Here is a 14440-nt window from a genome sequence, read left to right on the forward strand (position 1 = left end):
TTACTGTCCATAACTCCAGGCACAGGGGTTCCAATGCCCTTTTCTGGCCTCTGATGGGTCCACCTGTATCTAGTCCTCAGGTACATGTGAAATAAAGTTAAGAACACACACTACACTGGGCATTATGGTACACATCTTTAATCCCAGTACTCAAGAGGCAAAGGCAGGAAGATCTCTGTGAGTTCGAGGCCAGCCTGGTCTACAAAGTTAGAGTTCCAGGACACTCAGAGCTACAGAGAGAAACCCTGTCAAAATAAGAATAGTAACAATAACAACAACAACAACAATAATAATAATAATAATAATAACATACACTGCTCTTCCAAAGGACCCAAGCTTGATTCCCAGTACCATATCAGGCAGCCTACAACTGTCTGTCGTTTCAGCTCCAGAAAGACCCCACCCACATCTCTGGCCTCTGCACTCACTTACATATACCCACACACAGATACACATACATTCACATATTAAAAATAATAATAATAGATAAATAAAGTTTCAAGATAATTTAGCTAATGAAAGTCAGGAAAGGCCAGTGGCTCCTAAGGACGGAATCTCTAGGGAGGTGTATGGATGCACTAAGAGGTTTTTATTTATCTGCCAAGACTTAGTGTTACAAAGGGTGTTCCCAGCCACAGAATTTTCAGAAAAGAAGGTCTCTAAAGTCTTCACCGTGGAATGATTATCCATGTAAACTTGAGAAGGAAACCCCTGCTCTGGCTCCCTTGCCCACTCACCCCTACCTCATGTCCTGGCCTCTGTAGGAGCTGAAGGAGGTCTGGATTTTGGGACTCTGAAGGTCATGGAGGAAGTCAAGCAGCCCCTTCAACTGAAGAACCGTGGGAAATACGAGATCGTGTACAGGTAACCTGAATCCCGTGGAGCATGTGCAACCGTCCACATCCACTCTTGACAAAAAGAGTATGTCTGGGAACTTTTTTAATAAAGAAATCAGAAGTGGCGCTGGAAAGATGGCTCAGTGGCTAAGAGCATTGGCTGCTCTTCGAGAGGAGCCGGTTCAATTCCCAGCAACAACATGGCAGCTCACAACTGTCTGTAACTCTAAATGCAGGGAATCTGATATCCTCCCAGAAACATACATGCAAGCAAAAAAAAAAAAATCAATGCACATAAAAATAAATAAATCTTTTTAAAAAGAAAGGAAGGAAGAAAGGAAGGAAGGAAGGAAGGAAGGGGAAAGGAAGGGAGGGAGGGAGGGAGGGAGGGAGGGAGGGAGGGAGGGAAAGAAATAGAAGCCAGAAGCTGGCTCAGTGAGTAAAGTGCCTGCCCTGGTGTGAGGACCTGAGTTCAAATCCCCTGTACCCACTTTAAAAATCCAGGCATCTGTAGGCCTAGCATAGGAGGGAACTCTCCAGCCACCCAGTCTAGCTAACTTGGTGAGTGGTGAGTTCACTAGGAAACCCTGTCTTATAAGGTGGAGAGCAATCAAGGAACACATCTAATATTGCCTTCTAGCCTCCACACATACACGCCTATCTGCATGCACACATCCAAATATGCATGTGTCACAAGCACAGTGTATACATACCAAAAAAGCCAAACAAATAAAAACCAGGGGCTGGGAGTGCAGCTCCGTTGGTAAAGTGCTTGGGTAGCCTGCGCAAGGCCTTGAGGTTGATCTCCTACAGTGTGGAAACAGGTGTAATAGCACAGACATCAGCAGGTAGAAGCAGAAGAGGGCCAAGGTCATCCACCTATCTTTGAAAAAAAAAAAAGGTGGATACCAGCTCAGATATGACCCCTGATGTTTGTCCTCCACACCTATACACATATAAATATATGTACCCTTACATACAAGAACATACACACGTATTCATATACACATACAAAAGCATAGTGGATTTTGCTTGGCATGATAGCTACAAAGGTCTAGAGACAGACAGGGCCTCAACAGATCCGTCTGTCCGCTCTGGCTTCATAAGATCCCTAGATAGTGGTTTAATGGACTCTTTACTCTTGTCTTCCAGCTTCTCTGTGGACTCCTTAGGGGTTTTGCCAACAAATTTAAATTCCATGATCTCAGTACAACCCAAAAGGGGTTCTCTGACCTCAACAGATAAGCCCACAACCGTCCAGGTGTTCTTTCGTGCCAAAAAGGAAGTGAAAATTGAGTTTCAACCTGTTCTACGCTGCCAGGTGAGAGAGCACACAGAAACAGGCTGACTCGCTGTCAGGACTGTCCGCATCCCGATGAAAAGAAGGGGTGAAGGGCGGATAGCCTGGGTGGCAACCAAAGACACTACACCAGAGGGCAGTCCCAACTAACAGGCACAGGTAGGTCAGGACAGCAGCCTGAAGTCACCAGGAATATATATAATGTATGAAATACATTTATTAACATTACATATTTTATATTTAAAATGTATTTTTTATATATGGGAGCCAAACAAGCCCCCACCCCTAACTGAGGACCTATTGACGGTTGATGGCTGCTCGGGGAAGGGAAGTCAGTTGTCTTTAAGGTCTGAGTCCTGGTGGCTGGCCATGCTCCGTGGATAGCCCACTCCCACATGCTTGTGAGCAGCACTAATGGAATCAAAGGGTTCTTTAAGATGGAGAGAATATGAAGTTGGGGAGTGGATATGAGGGGGTCTAGGAGAAGTTGGAGGGGGACGTGGTAGATGAATGCAGTTGAAATAAATTGTGGGCATGTAGGACATTCTCAAAAAACAGTTTTAAAAGCTTTTTAAAATTCCATAATGTTCTAAAGTAAGCTTATAATTTTATGTTAGGGAAAATTCATAACTCTCCTTGGCTGAATGTGGCCCATGAACACACCAAAGGTCAGACACACCTCAGGGAGGGCATCAGTCGTGAAAGCAGGCAAGGGGATGCTAATGGGAATTCTATTGCTGTATCACTGACTAACATCTTCCCTAACCTTCTTCCCACTATAGATTATTGACCCCAGTCTCCCAGAAGGTGAAATTATTGCCAGCATCCCCATTAAGTTTTCTGTGAACGCAGTGTACTCCAAATTCACCATCACCCCCTCCTCTATCATCAACTTCGGGGCTTTGATCTGCGGGACCAGGAAAAGCATCACCTTCACCATAGAAAACCAAGGCATAACCGACTTCAAATATGCCCTCTACAGGCTGACAGGGGAGAGTCCGATCCATCAAAAGAAGGTGTAAGACAAGTTATTGGCTTGGTGCTTTATCCGCTACAAAGAGCTGTGACATACTTTACGTAACTCAATCCACCCATCCCCTTGCGTGAATGAAGACGCTCAGGTTTAGAACTGTCTCAAATTATGTGGGAAATCACTGGTAGGAGTTGGTTCTGAACCACATTTTCTGGTCAGATTTCATGCATTTTCTAGCTGCCATCACAAAAAGGATAAGTTTTAGATGAGCAATGTCAACTCTTTGGGGTGGGTGTGATGGTGCATCCCTGTATCCCAGCACTCAGAAAGTGGAGGCAGAAGGATGTGTAGTTCTGCATCATCCTTGACTTCCTAGCAAGTTCTAGGCCAGCCTGAGCTACCTGAGACTCTTTCTCATGGATGGGGCAAAGTCTTCCATGGGAAGATACAGGATTTTATGTGTTGTCCTGGTGTTTCTGGTGTGCTAAAATACTGGTAAGCCATTGCCCTCTCTGCCATCCTGCAGGGCATTGACGGATGATTACAGACAGAAGAAAATTACACCAAAAGAAGGCTTAACTATGCCTTCACTATGGGGGGGGGTGGCAATGGGTACCCTGGATATGTAGGCAAGAGAAAGCAGAATGGTGCCTTCACCCAACAAGTGCCATTCCTACCTTTGCCCTCTGACAACAGCTGGTTGCCACAGCTGCCTTACTAGTTCCAGCGGCAACACTCTCTTCTTTAACGTGTGTCTCTCGTCAGGAGAGCAGAAAACGACAGCTCTTGGGGGCACTTGGCTCCAACTGCTTCATTGTTTTCCTCAGAAGCAAATTTTGAAGATAGCTTTGACCAGTTCCCATGCTGCATGGTGACCAGTTCCCACACTGCATGGTGACCAGTTCCCATGCTGCATGGTGACCAGTTCCCACACTGCATCGTGACCAATTCCCACACTGCATGGTGACCAGTTCCCATGCTGTGTGGTGACCAGTTCCTACACTGCATCGTGACCAGTTCCCACACTGCATTGACCTGGATTTTTCTTTCTTTTTTTTTCCTACTTTCTGATGTTTTAGTAACAGACCTACTCCTCTTGCTGCTTTTGCTAGTTTTCTATTTTCTTCGGCTCTAATTTTTCTATACTGGCAAAGTTTGAACATATTAAGAAATTTGGGATTAAATTGCCTAAAATCACTTTCTTCCGAGTTTGGTTTCAACCACCTCACAGTTTCTTTAGTAGTGCTTTAGTAGTGCTTCTGGTGGCTATAATTTATATTTGATTTAAGTTATTTTTATTTGGGGGCTGGAAAGATGGCTCGGTAGTTAAGAGCACTTGCTGTTCTTGCAGAAGACGTGGGTTCAGTTCCCAGCACCCACATGATGGCTTACAACTGTATGTAACTCCAGTTCCAGATTCAAAATCTCTCCTGGCCTCCATGACACAGACATGCAAGCAAAACACTTGTGCACATAAATATTTTAAAATACTTTAATTAATTTATTTAGTATTTAGTTGTTTTCACTTTAGCTTGTATGAATTCAAAACACATGAGGGGGCTGAAGCTCAGATGTGTTTCTGTCATCAAACAAGTAAATGAATACATAAGATTTTCAAAATATTTAAGATTCATCTCAAATATAGCTACACACTCTAGGTACGGTAGTCTCTGGACAAACCAACAACTGGGTCCATTGGCTTCAAGTGATGTCAAGTTACCAAAACCTATACCTAGCTATTATTTATCCTGGCATATTATTTATACATGTCATGGCTATAAACACGAAAACTTGGAGACGCAATTCATCATTTCATGTATACAATGACATCTGGTAAAGCTTTTATATATATGACTAATTTCCAAAGTAGTGCTTCTTAGTGAACTCAAGCCCTTAAAACCTCGTTTCCTGTTCATGGTGCTGAGGGGTGAGCACAGGGCCTGTGTGTACAGGGCAAGCACCATACCACTGTCTGTGTGAGTACCATGCGAGCACCCACAGCCCACCTTTTATTTATTTCATTTTAGACAGCATCTTATGAAGTGGTTCAGGTTGACCTAGAACTTGCTTGTAGCCCGGGCAAGCTTCCAGTTTGCAAACCTCCTGCTTCAGCTTCCCAAGTAGCTGGAATTGGCAGGCCTGCACCCACCAGGCCTGCTGTTTGTCCACTTCCTTACTGTTGTATGTTTTCTTGTTGTTGTTGTTGTTGTTGTTTCTGTCATTAACTTTCCCTCGCTGTAACCAAAGAGCTCAGATAAGAAATTTACAAGAGGAACAGGTGACTTGTGCTCCTAGTTTTGGAATTGTCAACCAGGATCAGCTGGGTCTGGGCTAGTGCACGCAGCAGAGAAAAAACTGTTCTTCTCAGACCAGGAAGCAAAAGAGAGGGAGAAGAAGAGGCTGGGGTCCTACAATCCCACAGAGGGAATATCAGTGAACTAAGGACATCCCAATAGTGTCTTCCTGGGGAACCGAGCCTTAGCACGTGGACTTTGCTTGAAGTATTTTTCAAAATCCTTGTGATTTGTATTCCACATGTGTCGTCACCCTTGTCACTTCCTCACAATTGTTCAGCAAGGTCAAGGTGACACGGTGCCACTCTGGTACCTTCCTGGACAAAGGGAAGCCCTCTCCTACCCCCAGAGCCAAGAAAGGTCCTCAAGCAGGCAGGTAGTGTCTCCTGTCCCCATCCAAACCTGAGGCTGTACCCTTCTTCTCTGATCAGAGCCAGCCATGCCAGACACACGAGAACCCGGGAGAGTGAAAGCTTCTTCAAGTCTGGCGCTACTAAAGCAACCAAGTTCTCGGACACGGTCCAGAAAGACATGAACATAGCCAACCAGGTGAGTGCCCTCCTTCCTCGCAGAAACACAGCAAGGACACCTTCCAGTGTACTCTTGTCACCAAACACTTCTCTAGTATGACAGTTGTTGTTTTTTAGTTTTGTGTCTGTGTGTGGACTTGTGCACATGAGTGCAGGTGCCGACGCACTCAGAGGAGGGTATTAGATCCCTGGAGCTACACTTGCAGGTATGGCTTAGTTAGGGTTTCATTGCTGTGAAGAGACACCATGACCACAGCAACTCTTATAATAGAAAACATTTAATCGTGCTTGCTTACAGTTCAGAGGTTTAGTTCATTGTCATCATGGCAGGAAGCATGGTGTCACGCAGGCAGACATGGTGCTGGAGAGGTAGCTGAGAGTTCTACATCTGAATCTACAGGTTCTGCACAGGCAGCAGGAAGACACAGTGAACCACTAGGCCTGGCTTGAGCTTCTGCAACCTCAAAGCCCACCCCCATGACATGCTTCCTTCAGCAAAGCCACACCTACTCCAACGCCTCCAATAATGCCACTCCCTATGTGTCTTTGGGGACCATTTTTATTCAGAGCACCACAAGGCCTGACATTGATTCTGAGAACCAAACTCTGCAAGAGTAGTTCATGACCCTAACCACCAAATCTTCTCTCCAGCCCCAGAATTTGGCTCTTCTGTGACAGGGATATAGAGTCGTATTGAAATCCTTACTTTTTGAGCTGAGGCGTGACATTTAATTTGAGTATTCTCTCCTGCTTTAAAACCTTCATTGAATCCCTGCTGTATTAAATACTGTACACATTTTTATATCAAGATTCGTTTGTCACAGTTCACACAAAAACAACTGTGATAAAGATGCTAAGATATAGAGCTCTTCACGGTTGATGGCTTCTGGGGGCAGGGTGAGGACTCAGTTTTCTCTAAGGACTGACCATTGGGAATTTGACCACGCTCCAGTGAATATATGGGCAACGCAAATTAGATGTGGTGAAGTTTTTTTGGGGGGAGGGCACAAGGGTCAGAGGATTGACCTGGGAGGAATGGTAGTAAGCAAATGTGATCAGAATACATTGTATGCAATTCCCAAATAATTAATAAAAATATTAGTTGGAGAAAAAATAAAAAAGAAATAAAACTTTTATGCACAAGTAGGTTCAAAAACTTAAACTATATAAAAAAGATTCATTTGTCTAGAGGAAACAGACATCTAGAAAGAAGTCCTTCTCTATCCCAATAGCTTACCTGGGAATTTCTAGGGCTCAGTAGAGCTCCTAGCACATGGCAGTAGATAGGAACTGAGTTAAATTCCTAGAAACTTCCGTGCAGAGCCATGAAGTCACACTTCACCACACTTGGGGCTCATCCTCCAGGTACCTGTATGGCATGTGCTCATTGAAGGTGCCAGCCTATCCTGTAAGAATTTAAGAACAGTATCCTGAAGAACCCAGAAGTGGAGTCTGAGCTTTGTCAGACTAATGCATGCCCTACTGCAGTAGTACTATGGAACACATTCAAAGAGTTTTGAAAACGGTGAAAGTGGGGTTGAGTAAAAAGAGTTTATCTCCAAGGGGAAGAGTGGTGGAATTTGGTTGAGAGTTGTCCCACACCAGTGCCCAGATCCTATGGATTCCAAGGATGCGCAGCAGGGCATTGGACACTGGCAGTCAGATTGCCTGCTCTCGGGTAGCTTTGTGAAACTGGACAAGAGTAGGGACAAGCCTGAGAACCAGGAGCTATCTGTGGTAGACTGCGCCGAGGTCATTCCCTGAGGTGGGGAGCACTGTGCACTGGTCAGCCTAGGGTAGGATTACGAGCACCTCCCAGCATCATGCACTGGCGTCACACCTGGCAGGGGTATCCTAGCATCTTCACCAGCTCCTGTTGAGGTTCCTAGATCTATCAGGACTCCAGCTGCCAGAGTACAGATCCAGCGAGATGGGACCCTCACAGCCCAGGTGGTACCAAGCATCCCTCACACAGCAAAGAAGCAACAGCTGACATCTAGGCCCTTATCCTCTAGGACCCAAGAAGCTTCCCCAGGCAGTGGAGTCCCGCATGTGGATGGCCACCTCACACTGCAGTCCCAAACTCATTCTGCTCTGGGTTTCAGACCCCTGAAGACACTTGGGTCTCTGAGCTAAAGCACCACAGAACATCTCGAAATGCGAGGACGGAGACTAGGCTACCTAAGACAGTCTTTCTCTCTCATGGGACATTGTACTCCAAGTACTTGCTACAGTTATTCTGAGAACTACAAGCGGGAGGTGAAGGGCTGGGGTCTGCAGGGACATGTGAGGGCTTCTCTCATAATGACATTCTCCTTAGCACTAATTCTGTACTATATGCTATAGTATGTGCTCACAGGTGTTCTCTCCTTTAACCCTCCAACAATCCATCATGCCAAACACATTTAGAGATCAACTGAGACTCAGAGATGCCGTTTTCCCAGCGTCAAACAATATATATTGGGAATTGCGTTCAAATCCCAGATTGTCCATCTCAGCTGCTGTTCTGCTGCTATGAAGAGACACCATGACCAAGGCATCTTATAAAAGAAAGTGTTTAATTGAGAGGGTTGCTTGCAGTTTCAGAGGGTTAGTCCATGATGATCATGGCAGGAAACACAGTGGCAGATAGGCAGACATGGGTCACTGGAGCAGAGGCAAAGAATCAGACTAGGCCTGGCATGGGCTTTTCTTTTAATAATTTATTTATTTTTATTTTATATGCACTTTTATCTTACCCGCATGTATGTCTGTGTGAGGGTGTTAGATCTTAGAGTTACAGACAGCTGTTAGCTGCCATGTGGGTGCTGGGAATTGAACCAGGGTCTTGTGGAAGAGCAGTTAATGCTCTTAACTGCTGAGTCATGTCTCCAGCCCTGGCTTGGTCTTTTGAAACCATAAAGCCTACCCCCAGTGCACACCTCCTCCAGTAAGGCCACACCTCCTAATCCTTCCCCAAAAACGGTTCTACCAACTGGGGACCAAGCATTCCTTCAAATACATGGGCCCGTGGGGGCCGTTCTCATTGAGGCCCACAATATCCTATTCCAAACCCATTGTCTCAACTGCTGCTCCATTCTGCACCTCACCTGACCCACGTGGCTTTGAGATTCACCCATCTAGATAAGTATTGTATAATGTACACATTATCTGTTTCCTTGAGACTGTTCAGAAGGAAGCCCTGAAAACCCATGTATCACGAGGACCCAGGGCCTCTGCCCCTGAAGGCAGAGAGGCCCCACTGTTTCCCATTTCATTACCTCTGCTCTTTGGAAAGTCTCAGGCTCTGTTATTCACTCTGCTTCCTTCCGCCCGGCCCTGCCCATCTTTGTTCTGCAGGCCCGCTTCTCCCATGGCATGTTCACTGTATACCCAGGATTTGGATCTATCCCTTCTGGAGGACAGCAGATCATCACCGTGGACTGTGTGGCTGACCCTGTGGGGAGGTGCGAAGAGTTTCTGGCCATTGATATCTCTGACCGAGACCCTAGAGAAAATCCTGCCGGCATTCCTTACACCCTCCTTGCTGAAGCATGCCTGCCAGGTACTGCAACTCGGATTGGACAACACTCCTAAAAGACTAGCACTTGCCAGTCCCTCCTCCTCCTCCAGGAAAGTCCCTCTAAAGATGTCCCGCAGACAAGGCTAAACTGTTTTCTATGAAAACTTAGACCCTCTTCCGGGGTCTTCAGCCATATTTGTTCTTAGAGCCTTGGCACGTATAGAAGAGGATCTGCTTCTCCAGATGCTTAGCCTTTGGGGGTCTGTCACTGGGTTCCCAGATGAGTGATGCTCTCTGAGAAACGAGCTGGCACGGGATGTGCCACCCTCAGGTCATTCCTTGTGGAAAGCACATTCACAGAGCAATGCGTAGTAACTGAACATGCAAGAGCCCAGGGAAAGCTTTGGCTCTAAGCTCCCCAGAGCCTCAAACCAGAGTATACCAACTCTCTCCTCCCTCTTAAAAGTCCATCCAAGACCTTGGTTCTCACCATTGCTTGCCAATAAAAGAAAAAGGCTAATTGAGATGTGTCAATCAGAAGGGACAAATGAGGAAGCCAACAGACTTTGTCCCGTCACCTCCCAGTGTGTGGTATATTTGAAATGCAAGGGATAGAACCCAAGGCCTTCTGTATGCTAGGCGAGTACGCTGTCATTAAGCTGTAACCCTAGCCTGTGATTCTCCTTTGTCAGAATCCAAATATCCTGAGCACAATCCACAGGATCCACGTAGTAGAAAAGAATAGACTCCTGATAGCTGTCCTATGAGCTTCACAAAGGAGATACATTCACTCACGTTCGTTGGGGGCGGGGGGAGACTAAACGTAATATTTTAAAGTTTTTAATCCAGATTAGCATGCCAAGGAGCAGAGGGCCAAGATTCTGGCAGCCAGCCGGTCTCACGTTCCTCCTCCATTCCCTAGCCTTTGTGACTGACAACAGCGCCTTGATATTTGAGGAACACCAGATCTGCACCAGCCCCAACCTGTACCACATCCTCCAGACCATACAGAGTGGCGGGTTGTATGTAGAGGACGAAAACAAGTTCATCTTCTGCAACGTGCTGGTGGGTTATCAGGCCAAGGCTCGCTTCAAGATCAGCAATGTGGGAAAGATCGCCTGCGACATCAACATCATAGTCAAGCCCATCTCCAACAAGGTAGGAGGCGCCCTGTGGCCTGGCCCTCTTTGATTGGCATAAAGCCACTGAAGGAACCCTGGAAAGGCCCTGCTCTGGAGTGCCTGCACCTAGATAGAAACCATGAGGCTCTCAAGTCCTGTTAGAAGTTCTGCGAGGTCACAAGACCACTTCCCTTAGGCCAGGGACTATATATGTATGTGTGTGTCCTGTACATACCTTTGTACTAAATTGGTACATACTAATGGGCAACTCATGTGTCTGCCCAGTTGAACTCACTGTGTAACTGATAGGTACAAGCACTGGAAGAGAAGCCAAAGATGGCCACCAACTTCAGGCAGATGAGCCTCCAATCTCCCATTCTTCTGGTCAGGGAGACTTGGAGCTTTGGAGGTCTGTAGTATCAGGCTACAGGTGTCGGGTGGAATAGAGAATGTGAACTGAGGCCCTCCTGTGTGGCAGGCGTTCTGCTTGCTGATTGCCTATTTACTGCTTTCTTTCAGGTCTACATCTCTTTCAGACTTGGTTTTTATCCCTATTTTACAGCTAGGGGAACTAACTCTCTCTCTCTCTCTCTCTCTCTCTCTCTCTCTCTCTCTCTCTCTCTCTGGGACAAATTATACTAAAGCCATTTTCTTTGTGGTAGAAAAAACCCTTGAAGATAGCACAAGAAAGGACTGAATCAACAGGTTGCTTTTATCCTGAATTTTCAGTGTATGCTTCAAATACTTCATACCTTTATCAGAACAATGTGCTGTCTGGACCTGTGTGGTTCTTATGCCCCAGACCTCACACTGTTCATGGCTGATGCAAGTGGAGGAGGTCCCCAAGGTCCTCATCACCACCTTGGGACACTGGCGACAGCCAGTCTTTGTTTCCTAATGATATTGTAGAGCACCGAGAAGTTACTCACTCCTCATTCTGCAGGAAAAGTACAAAAAGTTGGGAAGCCTGACTTCCAAAGGGACAAGTTTCATGATGGTGGACTTGGACATCTCCTCCTCTCCAGTTTGAGACGTAAAGGGAATCCCTTTGAAAAAGCAGTGAAACTTTACCATGCTTTGTCCAAAGAACAAGTGGGGAAGGCTGCACTGTTTCTGCCCAGTGCTCATGAGAATGAAAAGTCCTTTCAGAGCCACGCTGGGAGTCCGTCCAGCTCAAAGTCACTCATTGGGCAGGACACAGGGCGAATGCTAAAGGAGGGCACTCTAGTCATGGCCATTGAAGTAACAAGGCAGAGAAACCCATTTGGCTTAGCCAAATGACACAGGGATCACATCAGTATATCAGAGACCTCAGGCCCAGATCAAAAGACATTATAACACCAGCACCTTCAGCCAGCTTCCAACTCAGCTCCACATTAACTATATTAATTTAGTTGGTTAGGGGCAACATGGGGTGGTGATGAGAACATTTGGCTGACTGGCTTGGTCTGTCTATTTGAGTCAGAGTTCATGTTCTGGTCACATGCAGCCAGATGTTGCTTAGGGGTAAGTCCCCAGACTCTGGACCACTCCATCCAGGGCCCATGACTCTGAAGGTAATTGAGCTTGTCTAGCACAATCTTGGAGAAGGGGGCGTTCATAGCAGGGCAGAGAGATGAGCAGTAAGCTGCAGTAGAAATGCAAAGCAGCTAAGCCCATCTGGTGCTGCTCCCCTTCACAGGCAGCCGCCCGCATCACTGACATCTTCGACGTGGAGCCCAGCAAGATGTGCATTGGGAGTCGCTCGCACGCCTTCGTCACAGTGCTGTTCACACCACAGACCATGCAGACCTACCAGTGCATCTTCGAGGCTACTCTGGATGGCTTGCCCAGGTACCAGCCGGCCCCTCTGCGTGGCTTTGGAATAAAGTGTTGCTGCCAGGTTGGTCTCAGCCTGCCTTGCTCTTCCTGTCCCCTGCAGCAACCTGGCCAGGAGCCGAGGTCTGGTGTTTGATATCGTTGGCGAGGGGACCCTCCCTCGAGTGACTGTCATCCGACCGACTCTATATAACCAACATGGAAACCCCTTGCTCCTGTTTAAGAGGCTTCTGCTGGGCCATTCAGAGAAACTGCCTCTCATCCTTAAGAACAATGGCACCATCCCTGCCCAGGTAACTGCTGAGGGTGACGTGGGGTGACATGTTAGCCAGACCATGTTTCTTTATCTTGTCTTGCAGCTTCTTAAGTTTCAGGCCCATGGCAGGAAAGAACCGTATGGCAGCCCCACCCTACATGATTCTCATGGCGGGACTTTATAAATGCTCTACAGCAGTGGTTCTCACCCGTCCTGATGCTGCGACCCTTTAATACAGTTCCTCTTGTTGTGGTGACCCCAACCACAAATTATTTTCTTTTTTAAGATTTATGTACTAATATATATGAGTGTGCTGTCTTTCTATACATAAACAGGACAGAAGAGGGCATCAGATTCCACTGGAGATGGTTCTCAGTCACCCTGTGGTTGCCAGGAATTGAACTCGGGACCTTTGAAAGAGCAGCCAGTGCTCTTAACCAGTGAGCCATCTCTCCAGCCCCATAACATTATTTCCATTGATACTTCATAACTGTAATTTTGCAGCTGTTATGAATCATAATGAATATTTCTGGTGGTCTTAAGCAACCCCTGTGAAAGGGTTGTTTGACCTCCAAAGAGGCCACAACCCACAGGTTGAAAAAAATGCTATTCTACAGTCTCGTTCACGGAAGTCCTGCCACCCACTAAGTTTTCTTTTAATTTTTCATAGAATTTTTTGTATATTCAGCTTATATGTAAGCTTAAGAATCATTTTATAATGTTCCTTTTTAAAAAAAAAATCTCCTTGCCAGGCGGTGGTGGCGCACGCCTTTAATCCCAGCACTCGGGAGGCAGAGGCAGGCGGATCTCTGTGAGTTCGAGACCAGCCTGGTCTACAGAGCTAGTTCCAGGACAGGCTCCAAAGCCACAAAGAAACCCTGTCTCGAAAAAAAACAAAAAAAAAAAGAAAAAAAGAAAAAAGAAAAAAAAATCTCCTTATGAGGAGCTGCAGAGATGGCTTAATGGTTAAGAGCACTGGTTGCTCTTACAGAGGACCTACATTTGGTTCCCAGCACCCTCTTCTGAACGCCACAGGCACCAAGCACACATATGGTGTGCAGACATACATATAGTCCAAACATCCACATACATATAATAAAATACATCCAAAACAGTTCAATCTCATGGGAATCAAAATGGAAATCTTTGGATTATCTGGGAGAATTCCTGGTTTTAGAGTTAACTGTCCACCAGGGGCAACATTTAGGATTCCTGTCCATTCGTTAGACCTTGATCTCCGTATTTCTAAAATATAAGTTCCTCCATGTGGTTTCTCCTTTCTAGATTCATTCATTATGTTGTGCACACATGAGAATGTGGAGCCAGAGGATAACTGCAGGCATCAGGTCTCTCCTTCTACCCTGTGGGCCCTGGGATCCGATTCTGATTGTTAGACTCAACAGCAAGCATCTTTTACCCACTGAGCCTTCTCAGTGCCCCTCCCCCCATTTTGTTTCTTATTAGGTTTATTTATAAATATATAATCTCTTGTTGCAGTGCAGTGGCTCTGTTTCTTCCTCCTTTAGGCCACTTTATTTTTTTATAGTCAGTATGGCTGTCTTCTAAAAAAAAAGTCAGATTTCTTACACCTAAAATCAATGCCTGGCTTCAGCCCTGCCTGCTTTCCAATGGACCAGAAACCACTTGTTTTCCTGAAGTTGGTCATATTTCCACCTTGGTTTTCCTACGATCTTGCTAGGATGTTTACCATGACTCTAGAAAATGCATAGTACCTAGGAGATGCTAGCTTCTAGGAATTATAGAATACTTCATAGAATTATGGGTATTACAGCATGGAGGAGGAGAAGCG

At 46.0% G+C, this 14440-nt stretch overlaps 1 protein-coding gene across 1 annotated transcript in view; it reads left to right on the top strand.

Annotated features, from left to right (window-relative positions):
• Positions 1–14440, top strand: part of Hydin (HYDIN axonemal central pair apparatus protein) — a 291897-nt gene that overhangs the window by 232723 nt on the left and 44734 nt on the right. The window contains exons 54-61 of the mRNA XM_041650001.1: positions 765–864; positions 1989–2157; positions 2919–3154; positions 5835–5952; positions 9273–9477; positions 10358–10593; positions 12238–12389; positions 12478–12667. Of these exons, the coding sequence (XP_041505935.1) occupies positions 765–864; positions 1989–2157; positions 2919–3154; positions 5835–5952; positions 9273–9477; positions 10358–10593; positions 12238–12389; positions 12478–12667 (1406 nt within the window). The remainder of the gene's footprint in view (positions 1–764; positions 865–1988; positions 2158–2918; positions 3155–5834; positions 5953–9272; positions 9478–10357; positions 10594–12237; positions 12390–12477; positions 12668–14440) is intronic.

This window comes from Microtus oregoni, unplaced genomic scaffold (assembly GCF_018167655.1).
Source record: "Microtus oregoni isolate MIOR12 unplaced genomic scaffold, Mior012 000004F_ref0000308, whole genome shotgun sequence".
NCBI lineage: Eukaryota > Metazoa > Chordata > Mammalia > Rodentia > Cricetidae > Microtus > Microtus oregoni.